This window comes from Sinocyclocheilus anshuiensis, unplaced genomic scaffold, assembly GCF_001515605.1.
Source record: "Sinocyclocheilus anshuiensis isolate Anshui unplaced genomic scaffold, SAMN03320099.WGS_v1.1 scaffold1957, whole genome shotgun sequence".
NCBI lineage: Eukaryota > Metazoa > Chordata > Actinopteri > Cypriniformes > Cyprinidae > Sinocyclocheilus > Sinocyclocheilus anshuiensis.
In genome coordinates this window covers 985347-1004626 of record NW_015537935.1, presented here as the reverse complement: position 1 = coordinate 1004626, position 19280 = coordinate 985347, and the positions used below count along the sequence as shown (strand labels likewise).

Sequence of the window (19280 nt, the reverse complement as noted above, 5' to 3'; positions counted from 1 at the left end):
AAACTATTGTAAAATTTATTTACATCACTCGACAGAAAGGTTTTTGCAGGTTTTAATAAAATGTAAATGAATAACACTCATAATAAGCATATTTCCAGTACACGCCTCAGGCTTGCACAGTATCGTCAACTCACTCATCAGAATCTTCGGTAATCCTCGGCAAACTTCGCCACGGCTCATTCGGTTCTTGTTGAGTCCTCGGTAATCCTCGGAAAACTTCGACAGTTGGTTGAAATGGCTCAATCAGTTCTTTTTGAGTTGGATGTGCTACTTCGGCTGTGCGTCCTGCGTCATCAACCCGGAACTAAAGTTCGATTCAGTTCGATTATGTGAACCGGCTCGACCGGTTACTTCCTGAGAACTGGCTCAAAAGATCGATTCGTTCAAGAACCGAACATCACTAATAGTTTTTAGTGTATTGTTAAGCTAGTTCTGCATGCTTTGTTTTTTTTAGTGTTGTTTTGTTCCTGTGTCTAGTTAAGTATTCTTTAGTGTCTTCTGCTTTATCTTTAGTTCTTAGCTTTAGTAGTTAGTTTCCCTTTTTCTTTCCTTAGTCATTTGCCTTTAGACTTTTACTTTTTACTTGTTCCTTTAGCTTTTCCCTAGCTTTAGTTTAGTTTTAATTTTCTAGTTTAGTTATAGTTTTTCTAGTCATTGCTTGGTTTTGGTTACCGCCTTCTGTCTTGTCATGGCTTGTCCTGTGCGGTGGTGTCTCTTGTTTGTCTTTAGTCCTGTCCTGTCCTGCAGGCTGAGCTCCCGGGCTGCTCCCTGTATCTGCCAAGCAGCAAGTCCTGTGCTGTGCCTGTCAGACCACGAGTGTGGAGTGGCTTGTGCTTCGCGTTCCTGTCAGGCCATCGCTGCTAACCTCTGGCCTCCCTCTACACTGCCATTACTGCTCACCGGCCTACTGTCATCCAGGGCTGGACTCAGTGGCCTCTCTCTCAGCCTGCCTGTCTTTGAGTCTCTTTCTTGCTTATTGTTTGGACTGTGTTCACCCCCTCCTCACCTTCTCTTGACTTGTCAGCAGTATTGTTAATAAACCCATGAACACTCATTCCGCATTTGAGTCCTCTCTCATAGAATCCCTGACAATTGTAGGCTATTATTTTTATTAGGCTAAATTATTTATTTTGTATTTCTCAAATGTATTTTGTTTGTAAATTTCTTATATATATACTGTATTACTGACTGTTTCAACTCTTTATATCAACTTTTATTTTTGGGGGAACTGTTCCTGTAGGAGTCATGCTTATTTAAGTTTTGTAAGTTTGTTTGCTTAATCTTTTTGTTATATTATTGTTAATGTAGTTTATTTTTGTGAGTTGTCTCCTTCTATAGGTGAGAGGGGAAGGACATGGTTTAAAAGGATATGCCACCCCTGACAGGACGGGGTGCCTAGAAAAGGAAAGTTGTGATGTTATTGTGGTGTTATTCTGAGTTATCGAGGACTGGACCCACCAAATTACACATGACTATAGTACTACTTAAATGTTTGGTAGGCACATAATGTAATGTAAATATTTTTGTATGAGAAATGTTTGTAAATATAAACCGGCCTTGTGTAACAATATCAGGTCACATGACAAAGAAGTAAAAAAGTCTAAAAACAACAAATATATATTCAAAAGAAAAAAAATATGAATGCACAATGTGTGGAAGATGTTTATGAATATAATTCAGTGGGTGTGGCAACATGAGGTCACATGATTAGGAAGTTGTATAGATTTGAATATATGAAAAAATATGTGAAATCATATTTCCAAAATCCATTTTGTGTATGATGTGTGTCAGGACAACAATAATAACAATCCAGGGTCCTTCAGTCTTTCAGTCCAGATGAAGTGCCAAGTCCTTCAACAAAGCCATTGTTCTGATTGCTATTAAGTTTGTAGAGAACTCAATAGATTCAAAATACATTAATTTCAAGTTTAAATCTTTAAAAAAAAGCTTGCATTTAGAAAATTTTAATTTATGAATATGATATTTAGCTAACAGGAAAATAAGGTTTCTAAAATAAATATCACTTTCCCTTTCACAATCATGAAAACCAAAATGTGCATTTCTATACAAAAAACTGTCAGTGTATGAGAGCAATTCCAAAATAAATGTAAAGAGGTTTCAGGGTTCTCTAAAAAAGAAAGAACAGTTGGTATTAATATCATTCTTAAATCTTTTAAGAGAGCACTTATCTGGATAAAATCTGTGAATCAACTTAAATGTAACTTTGTTAGTTATCAGGTATTTGTGAGGTAATGACCAAACTTTCTTCCAGGGAATATCACTTACAAAACCATTCCAGTTAGAGATTACATAAGGCACAGAAACAGAATCCTCCTGATACAAAACTCTAATTTTCGTATTGTTTTTTTTTTTGTTAGTTTTTTTTTTAGTTTACCTACAAATGTTTTCCATTGTTCCACTGAGTGACAAGAGATTGGAAAAGAAAGATCTTTAAAAAGCATGAGAACAACATGTGGCACTGCATCAGCAACAATTGCTAACTCTTTTGGAATAACAGGAATTTCATGCTTATATAAGAACTCATACAGATGAACCGTTTTGATTGAAAAGTTGAGACACAAAAATAATAAAATTTTTAAATCAGTTATCGAAGAAAATAGTTTTGTGATTATACAGTAGATTCTTATTATTCCAGATTAGATAAGAGTGAGGTGTAAAATTGTGTTTAAAAATGAGGGACCAAGCTAATAACATTTGTTTACAAAAAGTGACAAGTTGATAGGCACTTTAATAATGCTATAATTACATATTAATAAGAAATTTAAACCACCTAGTTTGGAAAAAAAATAACATTAGGGATCAGATTCCATATAGATGAGGGCTTATTGATACAGTTCTTTATCCAATTTATTTATTAAGGTATGATGTGTGACAGGATTGTGTGAAGATATCACAACTGGTGTTGTCACAGTCTGCAGCTGGAGTGCCCAAAGACGGCCACCAGAGGGCACTCCTGTGTTTTTTTTGTGAGTACATGGCTTGTGTTGTGTTTGTTTGGTGCCATGTGCTCTCTCCTGTCTATTGTCTGACCCCACCCATCTTGTCACCTCATTATTGTTTAAGTTGCTCCACCTGTGTCTCCCTCGTTACCCACCTCGTTTGTTTCCCTATTTATTCTCCTGGTGTCTGCAGTCCTGTGCTGATCCGTTGTTTTATGTCAGTTGTACATGTGGTGTGTGCTATGTCTACCCGTGTTGCTGCTCCCTGCCTTGCAGTGTTGTGCCTTGTTCCTAGCCTGCCTGGTTTTCCCCCTCGGGGAAGTTTTGGTTGGTTTTGTTTCATTTTATTATTAAAAAGTACCAATTTTCTCCTGCATTTGAGTCCTCGCCTCATCACTCTCCAGTACCATGACAGGTGTGATATCATCGGGTCACTTGAGCAGGAATATGTACTTGAATATTTAAAAAATTCACCAAAAATTGAAAATCATATTTCCAAAATCCAAGTCATGTATGATGTGTGACAGGATTGTGTGAAGATATTACAACTGGTGTGACATCATCGGATCACATGAGCAGGAAGTTATATAGATTTTGAAAACTTTTTCACTTCTGATGCTTAAAACAATTACATCATCGAATAATATTATTATTAATTTTGATATTATGCTTTTAAATGTGATCTGAATGAGATTCAGCATGATCCATGACTATTATGCGATTACATATTACGGTTTCAGCTGCAGCTTCAGCATTTATTTAGGGCAGTGTAGGGCAGTGGCGGCATTTCATGAAAACCTAGTGTATGGCATAATTCCATGTGGCCATTTGCAATAATACATGTATACATTTACATGATTTTGTAAAATCAGCCATTATGATTTATACGTTGTTAAATAATGTTAATAAAAAGAAAAAAAAACTTTTTAATCACCAAAACACAAGTAAAAACTACGCTAACTACAATCCTGAAGTGGGATCCAATCAGAGAAGTCGCCGTTATCACAACAGCAGCGCTCATCGTGACGCACCGCGCTGCATGAATTGTCACTATTAGGAACCTCTACCTAGCAATGCTCAGGTCTGTTCTCCTAAAAGTATTTGGATTATCTTTAACGAACATCATCAGGATGTTTTTTCTGAACTCTGAATGCTAGGGTATGGCAACTGCCATACTCTGCCATACGCAAATGGTGTGGGGTGTAGGGGGCGGGACACTTCGGATTCTAGAGAGCATTGGATTGGACAGAAAGTTTGATGAAAAGCTAAAGTGCAGGGTGATGTCATCAAAATTGTTGATCCACACCGGCGGAAGTGAGAGACTGTAAGTTTTGAATGCTTATATCTAATAAATACTAATTTTGTCATTGTTTTGGAGCACACTAGCTTATATATAACCTTAAGGCTAACATAATCATCCTAAAAGCCAAAAAACTTCAATTTTGATTTCATGGGGACTTTAAGTTATTGTTTTGAATCTTCAACAAGCCTCTGGATCTATTTATTCTTCTCTGCACGCGTCAAGCTTGCATCAACACCCACCCACAGTGGATGAGAAACAAGGGGAAAATTGGAACACTGAACCTTGATTTTTACCACTATAGTTTCTTTAAGGGGTTTTGTTAAGGAAAATATTTACAGTTAGACTTATGCATTAGGCAGACGCTTTTATCCAAAGCATCCAAACATTGCATTTAAGTTACCTGTTTTATCACACATTCCTGCATACTGTTAGGCTACAAACCCTGCTACGCACATTTACAGTCTTTCTATGTTTCTTTCTATGCAAGATCTCACCTAAGATGCTGTTTATTGTAATGCATCACAGATGCAGTTTTATTGTAATGCATTACAATAAAATGCATTACATGCTTCTCTGGCATATTCACTAGCAATACAGAGCTATATAAAACATATTTCCGTGTTGGTGCTGATAGACTTAAAGTGCTGATGCTATGAAATTTAAAATGAAAGATTATGAAGGAGTGGGCAACATTCTGTAAGAGTGGGATACAAACTCATGGTCCTAGAACTATAATAGCCATTCCTGGGAGTAGGTGCATCCCCACATTCAGAGTTACAAAATACCAGCTACCTTTCCCTTTGCAAACTGCAAAACTAACCATGATTTAACTCTAGTAACAGTAGCTGCACTATGGCACTATTATATTTAGCTACAAAATATTGCTGAAGATTTTTGGTGGTATATAGATACAAAGCTCATTTCCAGAAAAAAAGTTGTAACATTTTGGAAAATGCAATAAAAACAAAAATCTGTGATTTGTTAATTCGCTTGAACCTTTATTCAACTGACAAATTCACAAAGAAAAGATCTGCAGTATTTTCACAGACCACCTTAATTACATTTTCTAATTATCAACAAATTCTGAATTTGATGCCTGCAACACACTCATTGATCACTGATTCTGTTATTTTCCAGTTTAATACTGTGAAGCTGCTTTGAAACAATCTGTACTGTATAAAGCACTATACTGTATAAATAAATGAGATATGTTCCAACTTTTTTGAATGTGTTGAAGACGGACTCAAAATGTGTTCATATTTACAAAGCACAATTACTTTGTTCAGTGGAAACGTTGTAAATATGTACTTTTTGTTCTTTTGTCAGTTAAATAAAGGTTCAAGAGAATAGAGAGAAAGGTTCAAAATCTAAGATTTTTGTTTTTATTGCATTTTCCAAAATGTTTTTTGAGTTTTTTTTTCCTTTTTGGAAATGGGGTTTGTACATACTAAAACATGACTGTGAGGGAAAAGTATTTTTATAATAACCTATGGTAGTTTAATTTAGAAAGGTTTCCAGGTACTGTATGTCAAAGCCTACAGTCAGTGGAAAAAAACAGTTGATTTATGAGTTTATTAAAGTGTTCTTAGTGCTTCACATGAGGCATAAAGACAATTGCCATGTGGACACCACTGAAACATCTCTTCACTTACCTCAATGTTCTCTTCATAAATAGAGCTATCCAAAAGTGTGACTTTAAAGGGAACAGTCTTGGAGCGTTTGGAGCCTTTCTGAGGGGATCTTGGGCTCTTGTCAGATGTTGTTCTGTCTGATGCATCTTGTACATCTCTAGAATCGTCATAAGGCTTGATATCCTATAATCAGTTTATATTATCAGTTTATATTACATTATATCGGTTTATATTACATCATAATTTTTCACAACTGTTAATCACCAAAATATTTTCTTTCTTTCTTTTCAGTTAGACACAGTTATGGAATGGATCCTCTTTCTCATGCCATCTGTCTTGTGGTTTTCTTGTCAAATGGCTTCCTGCATGTTGGTTGTACTACACTAACTTTGATTTGGTGGACAAGTTGTCAAAAATAAATAAATAAATACATTTGAACTTTAATGAGACTTTCTACTATCTCTGGAAAGTTACACCAATTCATAGTTTTCACGCGACGTCACACCCTTACAGGAACCCCCCCTTGGAGGGCAAAACAAGGCTTTCCTCCACTGACCGCCTGTTATTTTTACAAGGTTTTTATTAAGTAGTAATGTAATAATGTAGTAAGTGATATTTAAAGGCCAAATTCAGTATACACCTCATTGATGATGCATACTTTGTACAGGCAAGCAGATGAACCCAGAATATAAATGCAATGCAATGCGCAAAGTTTAATATTAATTGTTTTCCCATAGAAAACCATTATAAAGAAAACACTTAACCATTTAGCGCATTGCATAGATATAAAATTGACAGGCTTGTGCTGCAGTTCTATGGATGTTTTGCCCGCCAGGTCTTCGAGCCAGTCACGTGACTGAAAACTATGAATTAAACATTTTTGGCTTTATGTCGAAAAATATTAGTTGGACATTTAAAACAATTCCCTACCTCTTTCGCCATTTTACCATCTGAGGCTGACTCTGTAATGGTAACTTCAGTACCCTTATGTTGGGGTGGCACCTCAGTCCCAGGCCCTGTCTCAGTCCTCATAGTCACCTTTTCTGAAAGGGGGGGGGAGAGAAAGTGTTTATTTATATTACATTGTTCTCTACATATCAGTATGCACCCTTAAAAACCCACTATGATTAATGCTACACAGCTTTCAGTGCTAAATCACATCTTTGATTGCAGCAAAAAAGACAATCAAAAATCTGCACATGAAAACTGATACCTTTCCTATTTAGATGCAGCGATAAAGAAAATGTACTACATAACTAGCATTGGCAATCTGATCCATTTTGTCTTTGTTTCGTGTAGGCCTATCTGTTTGTCTTGTGTTTGAGCACATATCTTTGTTTGTGTTGGCCATGTATGTACTCCCCAATACTCATATTCATGAATGCTCAATACTGAATACTCAATTAGTCATACTCATTTATAGGGGTGTCGAAATTAATCGTTTCTACGATGCAACGCGATGCAGACGAGGACGATTCGGTATCGGTTCAGTAGACCATAACCGATTATAATGTACTGATGCTTTTCTGACGTCATTTGTCGCATGCGTGTTTTGTCGCGGTAGCATACAATGGCGGAGGGAGGCGAGACGCAAGCGAGTAATTAAAAATGCTCCAACTACTTTAAAAGCCGACTTCTGGGCACATTTCGGCTTTTATGCACAACCTGGTAAGCACGACCTGGAGAAAACACACGCTGTGTGTAAATCATGTTACGCACAAATAAAATATGCAGGGGGTAATACCCATAGATATGTATAGATGCCCTATTCGACCGCTCCAGATACGTTGACGTGTCTGCCATTTTGGAATGGTCAACTTGACGTCATTCATCATAATAAGGCTTGTTTGAGATGAGCAAAATCTGCGCAGAACCGATCACCGGTGATGCCCACGAGATGCATGCCGGTTAGAAAAGTGTCCGAGTTACGTTTTTTGGCTGACGTGTGCCAAAAAACTCTCGCGACGGCGAGGCGGCTGTGTCGGATTGTGCAGTCGAGTGCAGTTGCTCTCCACCGACTGCGCTGATCAAAAGCATGATCATATTTCTATAAAAATCTAAAATACATGTTTGTATTAAAGTAAAAATGGATGATAAATACACCTTTTGTATGGAATTAAATAGCAAGCACTTTGAGTGTCTTGTTCATCATATTTATTTTCATATAAAAGCAACAGAACTGAAATTATATCATGTTTATTAGCAACACAGCACATGAGTGAGAATAACGCGATATCTGTCTTTGATCTCGTAGGTATCTGTTCCACTTTGTGAGGTCAGAACTGTACGTTTTGCCTGCGCTTATTTCACTACTCCCCTCACTGCAGCCGCCTACTCTCGCCTTCATTTCAGGCGAGGCGAGGCACATCTCAAACAAGCCTAATGAATATTCAAAGATATACATGCATATAACACCATGAGCAGCAAAATAGTTTGATACTTTTGCTAAAACACTGCAGAAAATAACTGAAAAAAATTATTTGTACATGGCAAGGAAAGACAACTAAAACTTTGAAATTACTAGTTTACTTTGTTTTCTGTTCATATTTCATGTACATTGTTTGTTTGCTTTTAGTATATATTTATTTTAAGCAAAACTTCAAGATGAAAACCCTGAACTCCCATACAGTGTCTTTTATGTCACATGACACAAATAACATAGGTTTCATAGACAATTGGACGAGTTTTTGGGGCAGACCTGACCTGTTGAAAAGAGATGGTCTTCATCCCTCCTGGGGTGGTGCCGCTCTTCGCTCTAGAAATATGGCACATAGTCTTAGAGTTTGTACTTGACTAACTGGGGCCCAGGTCAGGAAGCAGACAGACTGGCTAAACCGACCGTCTGCTAGCCACCTCACGTCACAGAAATCAGTTAATTCTCAGCACATAGAGACTCTTTCACCTAGATATCACACTATAGAGACTGTGTCTGTTTCCCAAACTAGAAAATACAAAAAACATCCAAACCAATTTAAGAGTAACAATTTAATTGATGTTCAACAAATAAAAAACAGATTTAATACGGATAAACAAATGATAAAGCTTGGCTTATTGAATATCAGGTCCCTTTCTACGAAAGCACTTTTTGTAAATGATATGATCACTGATCATAACCTAGATGTGCTCTGTTTGACAGAAACCTGGCTAAAACCTGATGATTACATTATTTTAAACGAGTCTACCCCCCAAGATTACTGTTATAAACATGAGCCGCATCCAAAAGTAGTAATGAAGTAACAAAAAAAAAAAATCTGAAAAAAGACTATGGGTTCAGAATGATAATCAAAACGTAGATGGAGTCGATCAGCACCCCAAAGCTCTTCATGGGTCGACATTTTATTCCATAATGTTACACAGTTTTGATGCTGTTTTATGTCTGATTTAGGGGTGTCCTCGACTAAGAATTTTAGTCAATCGGAATTTTCGAATCTTGCCGATAGTCGACTGATAGTCGAATCATATGTTTGGGGGCAGGGGGCAAAATACATTACCAAGAGTCAAGTCAAACATTCGACAGTCATAATTACTAACGTTAACACACAGGGAAAATGTGTAACGGACGATTCGAAGATACAAAAATAATGTTTTATGTTTTGATTAAAGATAGGCTAGTTAACATTAAACGTCAGCGAAACCCTAAGAATTCACAACATTTTTTTTCAACGGTGCTCTCATTATAACATGTATATGACAGTAGAATACGCTTCGTTATTTATACAACATAATGTTAATATTACGACTTATAGGCTATCTGCAAAAAGGGCCCGAATGCACATGAACGTGTCTGCACGGCTCTGAATGAACTCCTTTTGTTGACGCTTTCTTCATGCAACAACATGCAGAAACACGGCAACTAAACATTCACAGTGTTTTATTATAATAGTGTTCTCTTTATAATGTTATGTATATGACAGTCCCAGTCATAGTTATTAATATTCTGCATTGTTGTTTGTCCTGCTCCTGCTGCGCGCTGAAGAGATAATCACCGTAGTACTACAATGAAGCGCTTTACTGCAGCGCAACTCAACAAAATGCATCTTATACGAGATAAATAATATATACACGATATATATAAACTAGCTGAAATGTTTTGAAATCACCCTACCTGAACGAAAAAATCCTTTCCTTCACTATGCCTGTGTCAATTTGAGTCTTGCTAAAGATTTAAATCGCTGCCGCCAAGATGCTCCTCTGTCGGTCACGGATTATGGAAAGTGAAACTTAAATCTATAGGGGTGGTTGGATTTATTCACGCACGTTAAGTTGAAAACCGGTAGTTCTATGTGAAATCAGACATTTGAGCACCCCCTTATAGCCAAAACAGAATGATCATAACACCCGTGAATATTCAACTGTGAGATTGGTAGACGAATCAGGCTCCGCCTATCGAAGCATCGAATCTTCGACTATTCGGGGTCACCCGTTCCAAAACGCGATCAAAGCCATTTTTTAAAAATTGACTTTCTGCCAAAATCAGTATTGAATCTGGTCGGTATTGAAAAGTCCATTTTTAATTTTACGCAAAATGCGATACACGCCGAGTTATTTTGTCATGTTTTCTCCCTTTCTTTCCAAACTGCGACAAACACCAGTCTCCCTTCTCTGCAGAATGCGATATATCCGCTCAACCAATCACAGTGCACCATTCCACGCACTCTAGACAGTAATGGCGGCGCTTTGAATACACCCAGCATCCTAGTTTTCCTCGTCTATTTTGTACTTTGTGATCAACAAACAAACTTAGGGCTGCACGATAAATCGCGTGTGATTGTCATGCGCATCTCGTCAGTAAAGCTGGTTCTGTGAATAGTAAATCTCCATCACATGCTTTCAGATGGAGTGGCATTTAATACACAGAGCCGTAGATCACTGCTATATCGCGTTCATAATCACAGATGAGTCCCATTCGATTATGAACGCGATATTGCGTAGCTTGTCAGTGTAAGTGTTTTTGGAGTCTAAAAGCAGATGATTAATAGGAATCTCTAGTTTACTTTTTTGGTTTAATCTTCTAATATGTGGAGTTTGACCGGGAAATTGAATAATTTGTCCTTCAATCTTGCCACTTTCTTGCTAAAGAAAACATATTTTTACTCAAATTAATCAAAATGGATTAGAAGGTTATTGATCGCATTTAAAGTTGCACAGTATACAATTTAGTGATAGTCCTGCAGTTGCGGTCTGGGTCCTCTTAGTCTGAGACAGAGACAAGACCGAGTACAACTGTGATCAATACCAAGACAAGAGACCTTCAAAAAAACTGAGAATAGTCTTGGTCAAATGCTACAACACTACCAGCAAGGCCCTGTTCTTGTGCCAATATGCATATAGCAGTTTTTTTGCCTTTGTTATGATAAGTTGTATGCAAATATCTACTCACTTGGCAGCCCTCCAAAAGATCTGTTGTTCTTGTAATATGCTAAAAGAAAGCACCTCTCCTTTGCATACATTCAAACTAAATACAGCTGAACACTGCACTCTATAAGATCAAACACTCTCTAAGATCAAACACAAAAGAAGTGTGTGTTTATATGCCAGGCACTAAGAGACATGAGTCATTGTACTAGTAGTGTGATGCTGCTTACTTTATACTGGTTTATGAGGCAAATTGCCCCAAGCAGCCTTGGATCATTGCCTACCTGGACAGAAGGGACCATAATTCCATCTAAAGACTCCTGCTAGCATTTGCAGCAGGGAAACTTGCATATTTTCTTTGCATGCCAGCCGGAATTATGTTCCTTTTAAGCATGAGATCCCATGCTAATGCTCTTACAAACAATTTTTTCTGTGTTGTACTGTATACACATAATTTAAAATGTAATTTAAATATTTACACTCATTTATAAGACATTACATAAAGAACATAAATGCAGATACATATGTTACAGAACCTTGATGAACAAATATATCTGTAACTTGGCACACCCTTTTAAGAGGTAAATACAGACACACACATGTTGGGTTTCCATGTTTTATGGGGACATTCCATAAATGTAATGATTTGAATATTTTACAAACCGTATTTTTTTATCTCCTTACCCTACCACTACTCCTAATCCTACCTCTCACACAAAACGTTCTGCTATCTTAGATTTAGAAAAAAAAAAAGAAAAAAAAAACTCATTCTGTATGATTTTATAAAACTCACCTCAGTGGCACAAAACTATGATATCGTCAACCAAGAGCTCCGTGTGATTTCCCTGTACAACTCATCATGGACCAACCTAACCTCGAATAACTGGAAGACAGAAGAACTTCGCCAGGCCCAGTGGGCTTTGTTCTTTATCAGGTTCATCTTAATTGTCACCTGAATGCATTCCACTTACACCTCTCTTCAAGAACCAGACATATTCCTTCCTCCTTCCACAGTTGTCAGTGCCCTCTAGTGGGCCCTGGATGAAGAGATTGCTGAAGCTACCACCAACAAACCAGCTCCACCGGGCAGATCATATATATAAAATTTTCAATGTCACAAGGTACAACAACGGCAAACTCCTCTTCTCAGGTCTGCGCAAAGCTTTGAGACACTTCTATAGGCCTTCTGTAAATATACTTTGTCACACTACAAACAGTTACTCAGTGTCACTGCTGTTTGTCCTCAAACTGTTGGTATCAAGCTGTATATAGATCAATGTGTGCTTGGCCAGTGATGAGGTTCTCAGTGTTAAAAACGCAGTGTTAAACCCTCTGATCCCCTTCATTTTTGGGTCGCACTTGGAACCTTCGCAGTCAAAAGTGACCAAAGCCTTCCTGGAAAACTTTTTTCCAGGAAAATCAATGTAATATATTTCTGTTCAATAATATGTTTTTCTTTTTCATTTTTGTATTTTGAGAGAATTTTATGGTGCCAGTTAATATTTATGCAATAATTATTCATTTTCCCCATTGAAAATAATACGTTTTTTTTCCTATTTGTTATTTAGTATTTTTTCAATTAATGCAGTATTTCCAGTTAAAATATAGACTAGGCCTTGAAAATTCGATTTTTGAAGGCAAATTAGTGCCCTCTGGTGGGAGTAAAAAAAAAAAACATATGTAATGCCATGGTGTAGCCACTAGGTGCCTGTATAGCTCTATATAAATTTGTATTTAATGTGATCACAATTTAATAAAAACATTGCAAGTTGTTAATTATAATGTTTTCCATGGTTATTTAAACAGCAAATAAATTATATATAGAAAGTGAGCGAAGAACATTATCACTAATCTATGGAGAGTTTAAGCACTCTCAAAAAAAAAAAACTGTTGTTATAATAACTGAAGCTGTACGTACATCTGCACTTTGTTGTTTATGATGAGAGAATTCGCAAAATCCCAACGATTACTAATCTAAACTCCTCTGATTAGCCACTGCATCCATAAACTCAACAGAATTGTGTGTGACTGGTCATAATGCACAACGTTGTAAAAAACGTGTATAAAGAAATAAGGTGCAACATGAGCAGATCTTAATGCTGCAATTGACACTAAATTCATTTTCACTTTATTCATAACAGACGTAATAAATTTAGTTTAATTGTGCAGGAGCATTTTTACCCCAAATCCGCGTGGCCACCGGACCGGTGCTGTGGAGAATAAACAAGAAGATAAGCTGTGACTTTGTATGCAGCCATTATTTTATTCTGGACCCATGATGGATATGTGAGATGCCCATTACACTAATGCCTTAACTGTTGCACTTGGTAAAAATAAGCTGCAAAGTGAACCAGGCTTTATACCAATAGTCAAAAGGCTGGCTGTGTGACACCAATCTACAGTTTAAAGCGGGGGTGCCCAATTCTGTTCTTGGAGATCTAGGCACTGGGCACCCCTGGTTTGAAGGGTAAGATGACACTGTATATCCGTGGAAATGTGGCTATCGCATCCAGAGACAGCTGCTGAGATCAAAGCCAGACAAACTGATCTTGGGCATCTATTCCCACAACCAGCCATCTAATTTCGCTGGCCTTGCTGAGCAATTTAAACTCTCTGCTATTATACATGCATCTGTCATCTGTCACACTTGAAAAGAGACATAGCAGGATGAATAGAGGGAAGCAACTGACTGTAATGCTCTTACACCGTATATCTAGTCACAGAACAAACCATGCATAATAATAAACGTTACAATCAAGTGCATACTCTTAATCGTAGCATAACCTCGGCCATGCAATGGTGTATCTTAACTCAGGGGTTTTCAAACCTGTCCTGGAGGACCCCCAGACCTGCACATTTTGTAAGTCTCCCTCATCTAACACACCTGATTCAACTCATTAGCTCATTAGTAGAGACAGCAAGACCTGAATTGGGTGTGTCTGATAAGGGAGACATACAAAATGTGCAGGGCTGGGGTTCCTCCAGGACAGGTTTGAAAATCCCTGTCTTAACTGATGGTAAAGATTTTTAGCAAGAGATTTTTTGGAGACTACAGAGGACTGTTATTACTTCAATTCATTCCTCATGCATAATTTATTGTCTTAAATAAGGGACTAAACTGTAGTTGGCTCTCATTACATTTGATATTCTTACATATAGCATGCATAACCTGACTAGACATTTAATCATACATTATGAACCAATGCCCGCTTACCACAGATGAGGGTGAAACAGTGCTAAATATTTGTTATGACAGCCTTTGCCAGTTTCTCTAACTCTCTAGTTCTCATGCATTATTACTCCGCCATAATTTTGGGGGCAACATTTTAGGTTGATGGGCAATGTTTGTCTAAATATTTAAGGGCTCAAACAGTGTTAACGTTTTAGGTGAGCTTAGGTTTTTGATTTTGGTTCTGTTTAACATGATACATCAAAGCTGCTTTTCCTCTGTCATGACACTAAGTGCTTGTCTTAAGTTAGAGAAACACAAGAAGCAGTCATTGTGCATAGTAATTTCAGCAAGTTTTTTCTGAAGTATTTCTAAGTAGCTAAAAATAAAACAGTATTAAAAAAATGTCATACTTTATTTTAAGGTCCAATTCCCACTATTAACTATTAACTATGACTTTTGCCTCAATAAACTCCCAATTTTCTGCTTATTAATAGTTAGTAAGGTAGTTGTTAAGTTTAGATGTGGGGTAGGATTAAGGGATCTAAAACATGGTCATGCAGAATAAGGCATTAATATGTGCTTGATAAGCCTACTAATAAACAGTGAATATGCTAATAATTTTCATGCTAATAAGAAACTAGTTAATAGTAAGATTTGGTCCTTAAAATAAAGTGTAACCAAAAAAAAAATTTTTAGGACGTGATCATAGGGGCTGAAAAATACCAAGCCTTGATGATGTCAAGAAGAGGAACAAGTTTTTACATTTTGATATAATATTACAAAGACATTTCACAATTTACAAAACACAGTAACATGCACTGATAAATCATGAACAATAAGACCAAGAATGTGTATTGATAAATAAACAGGGTCAGAAAGTACATTTTAATTAAATCTGAATATAATACTTAGGTTACAGGTTTAGAAGAAACCCCAATTAGAATATTTCATTTCAATATAGTCCTGCCAGGCATGTACTGTAATTCATTGCCTCCCTCCAACAAGAAAATACTTGATCATAGGTGTGGTACTTTGTGAAGGATGTGACAGGAAACATTGTTGGGCATAACTGGGTGTACTATGTACATATGGTACACCCAGTTACCAAGCAGTTTCTATAGGTGTGGAAGAAAAGCAGCTTTATGTATGTCTAGATGGTGTCTACATTATGTATGGTTAAACACACCTATTAATATGCTATTAAAAATTGTTGTCACGTCCTCACTTTGTTGCATATTTAAGTCAGTGTGTGGTGTCCAGTTATCATCTTGGAAATAAAATTATCATTTTGCATTTATAATTGCCTACTATTTTGTGTATAAACATTTTAATTCTTGACAGTCGGATTCCAATTATTAGAAATTATCAAGAAAAAAGTTATGGCAAATACCACTTCCATTGCTACAGTAAGCATTAATGTGTGCACACCAGAAAAAAAGAAATGTATATGTATTTGGAATGACATGAAGGTGACTAAATGATGACAGAATTTTTCATGATGGGTGAGCTATTCTTTTAACAACTTGTTTTAAGAGCTTGTGGTAGGTCTGTCTTAAAGGGTTTATACGTTCTACCTAAACATTTAATTAAACTGTTCTAGAAGTAAACCATTCCTTGAGGTATTTCCCAGTGTTCCATAAGGTACCATTTACAGTGTGAATAACTGTAGTATGTCCAATGGTAAATTTATGATGTACTATCTCATAATGAGTATACCACATAGTAGGTCATGTTTTTCAGCAGTTTTGTTCCTTCCCTGTTAATTTCCTTGCTGGATGACTAAATATTGTTCTTAGTGTGACAGTGAAATATTCATGTCATCTTTGATTGACAGGTCTCACTACACTCTGTGGAAAACTCTCTCCTTTCAAATTGCTTTGATTTCAAATAACACTGGACATGTGAGACTTGAAATTAATCCTCCCTTATGATACCTTTTTCATATTTATGTTGACAGCTAATATCAGCAACCGATACAGACAGCAGCCTGTTACAGATCCATATTGCCATAACTGTGAGTGTGATATTGCTTATATACAATAGCCATTATACAAGCATAATAAATCTGTAGACAAGCAAACAATTCAGTCAAAAGTACAAAGGCAGCGCTCTAGTACAGCATTAAACAAACAACAGATTAATGAGACCATAGACTGCCTGTAGACATCAGAGCTAGCAACAAATGTCAGAAGGACTTGTTAAGATAAGACTTTCCTTGGCAGGGTACAAGAGCGCTGACTGCCCGATGATCACCTGGACCTCACAACTCTGAAAACATGTGAGCAAATTTTTAAAAAGGTGCAATCTTTATAAATAAACCATAGATTTGAAGTGTAAAAAAATACATTCTAAAGTGTGACAAACATGCAAAAAAATAAGAAATCAGGAAGGGGGCCAACACTTTTTACACCACTGTATATATAAAGATTGCACCAACATTTACATTTATTTCCATCAAGGGTTGTAACAATTTTTGGTCAAGATCACACAACTCTGTAAAGTCTAGTCCAGCTCATCCTAAAGACTTTCAATGAGGTTGAGGTGGCCAATTCAGGTGTGAAAATGATTCCTCATATTCCCTGAACCACTCTTTCACGATTTGAGCCAGTGAATTTTGGAACTGTCATCCTGGAATATGGCCAGGGATAAATTTTCCGACATGGTTGTTTAAGAAATGAAAAGCTACACACTGCATCAGTTAGGTTAAAAAATATATTTTTTATTATTTGCTTTATATTCTATAGGAGATGTTAAATTATATTCCCCCATCTGCTGCATTTCACTTGACAGCTCAGGGATGCATTTCCCAAAAGCACTGTTAGCTAACTATAATCACAAGTTCCATTGAACTCTATTGGTAATGACAGAACTTGTGACCATAGCTGCTTTTGGGAAAGACACCCCAGCATAGTTAGTAAAGACTAGTAAAAACTTGTGACAAAAAATGGACTAAATAAGTAGCATACTTCACTTTTAAACTGAGGAATCTGTTAACATTAAAGGGGTCATATGATGCTATTTTAAAGATCATTATTTTGTGTATTTGGTGTAACAGAATATGTTGACATGCTTTAATGTTCAAAAAACACATTATTTTTCAAATACAGTACATTATTGTAGTTCCTCTATGCCCAGCCTCTCTCAAACGTGTCGTTTTCTACAAAGCCACGCCTTCCGACAAGCACAGTCTGCTGCCACATAAAGTGCTTTTGCTTTCGCACAAAAACACACAGCGTCTCCCTGACATGGCTGCATCAACACTACTGCGGTTCCTGAAACCACGCCTTCTTTCTTTGCATGAGCATTTGGCCGGCATTATGCAAATATTTCTACATCGTGACAGAGATGTGGGGGTGTGTTTGAATGAGGCGTTTTAGCCTGGTCTGGATCAGCCTTCTCTTTTAGATAGAATAAATCCTTTTGTGGGAGACTTTGAGCTTTGTAACTCTGCAGATCTTATACATGCACAAATAGCTACATAACACACTAAAGAAAAGGAAAAATAGAAATCGCATCTTAATCGCATTTTTCACAGCAGCTATATTTCACTAAGCCAGACTGTCAAATGTGCTCATGGTAAAAATGAGAAGTTGACATTGCAGGAATGGAGATAAAAGTTCACTTCCTCCCTCTCCAGCATAGATGATGCTTCCTGGCAACCTCTGGCTACAGAGACTGAATTTACAAAAGCCAAAGTTGATGGTACCAGCAGGACATCTGCCGCTTTTCTATCCTCTCCTATAGTCCTGTCTATGATCATCTCAATAAACTCAAGTTCAGTAAATTCCAGTATATGCCGAGGTCTACTGCAATATTTGAAGTTAATCAATCAATTCTTCAGTTACCCCCCTCTTTATTTTTTCTTTCATGGCCATTCAGTTAACCGGAAACAACTAGAGTGTACATGTACTTGTAACGGAGCCGACAAGACGAGAGACGTGCGGACCCACCTGCAAAGCGCTAAACAATACTCGGCAGTGAATGGTTGTTTGAGTGAGTGTTATATAGTGAATGTGTGATTGGTTACAGCTGTGTGCAATCAGTGCTGTGTGCAATCAGTGCAATGGATGATGGGATATGTAGTCCGGGATGACATGCAACAGTTTGTGTAGTGCGAGAGTCAATGTAATGGAAGGGTGACCTCTGGTGGTGATTTAACGGAAGTCCATGGACAGGATTCGTGACAGTACTGTACATTATGTCAGTGTATGCACATGCTGTAAGGTTGCCTAGTAGCCTATGTGATGTATTTGTGAATGATTCATGAACAGATCCCTGATGGGAAAAAAAAACACTTGCAAACACCTATGGCAGAAAACAAATCCTGCGTATGTCTTTAATATTTTCAAATTAATATGTAATCCACCTTTCTTGCAAGTTTATAGATTGTTTTTTAGTCAGAGTAGGTATTTGAACAGAGAATGCAATGAAATTTTCTCTAAACAAAAATAATAAACGGCTCAGAAGCAACTGTTAATGTAACACTGTAAATGTTATATAATCTATATATAGATATATACAAATGATTATGGATGATGTTGATGATGATGATAATACTAACATCAAAATAATAATATATATTTGCAGGTTAAATTCTATTATAAAAATTCTAACATTCATTTGAAGCACAGCTGTGAAGCACACTTTAATTTAGAACGAGAAATACAGGTGAAGTTGGCTTATTGTTTCAGAGATATGTGACTGTGCTCACGGTTGATTGGCCCAATATCAGTTTGTGATTTGTGATTGAAAACATAACCTGCCCTAAAGCAGGTTAGCCATGAAGCAACTCTGTCTGCTATGGTGCACTATGGCTGTAGAATTTAGTAAAATCATATTCATCTTCATGGTAAAGAAAA

General features: G+C 36.9%; 1 protein-coding gene across 2 annotated transcripts in view; it reads right to left on the bottom strand.

Annotated features, from left to right (window-relative positions):
* The window catches only part of LOC107658657 (band 4.1-like protein 1), a 174149-nt gene that overhangs the window by 121887 nt on the left and 32982 nt on the right, over positions 1-19280 (bottom strand). For both annotated transcript variants that reach the window (XM_016447302.1, XM_016447310.1), the window contains exons 3-4: positions 6825-6937; positions 5916-6077 (exon numbers count right to left, since the gene is read on the bottom strand). In XM_016447302.1, coding sequence (XP_016302788.1) covers positions 5916-6077; positions 6825-6926 — 264 coding nt within the window. In that variant the 5' untranslated portion in view covers positions 6927-6937. The remainder of the gene's footprint in view (positions 1-5915; positions 6078-6824; positions 6938-19280) is intronic.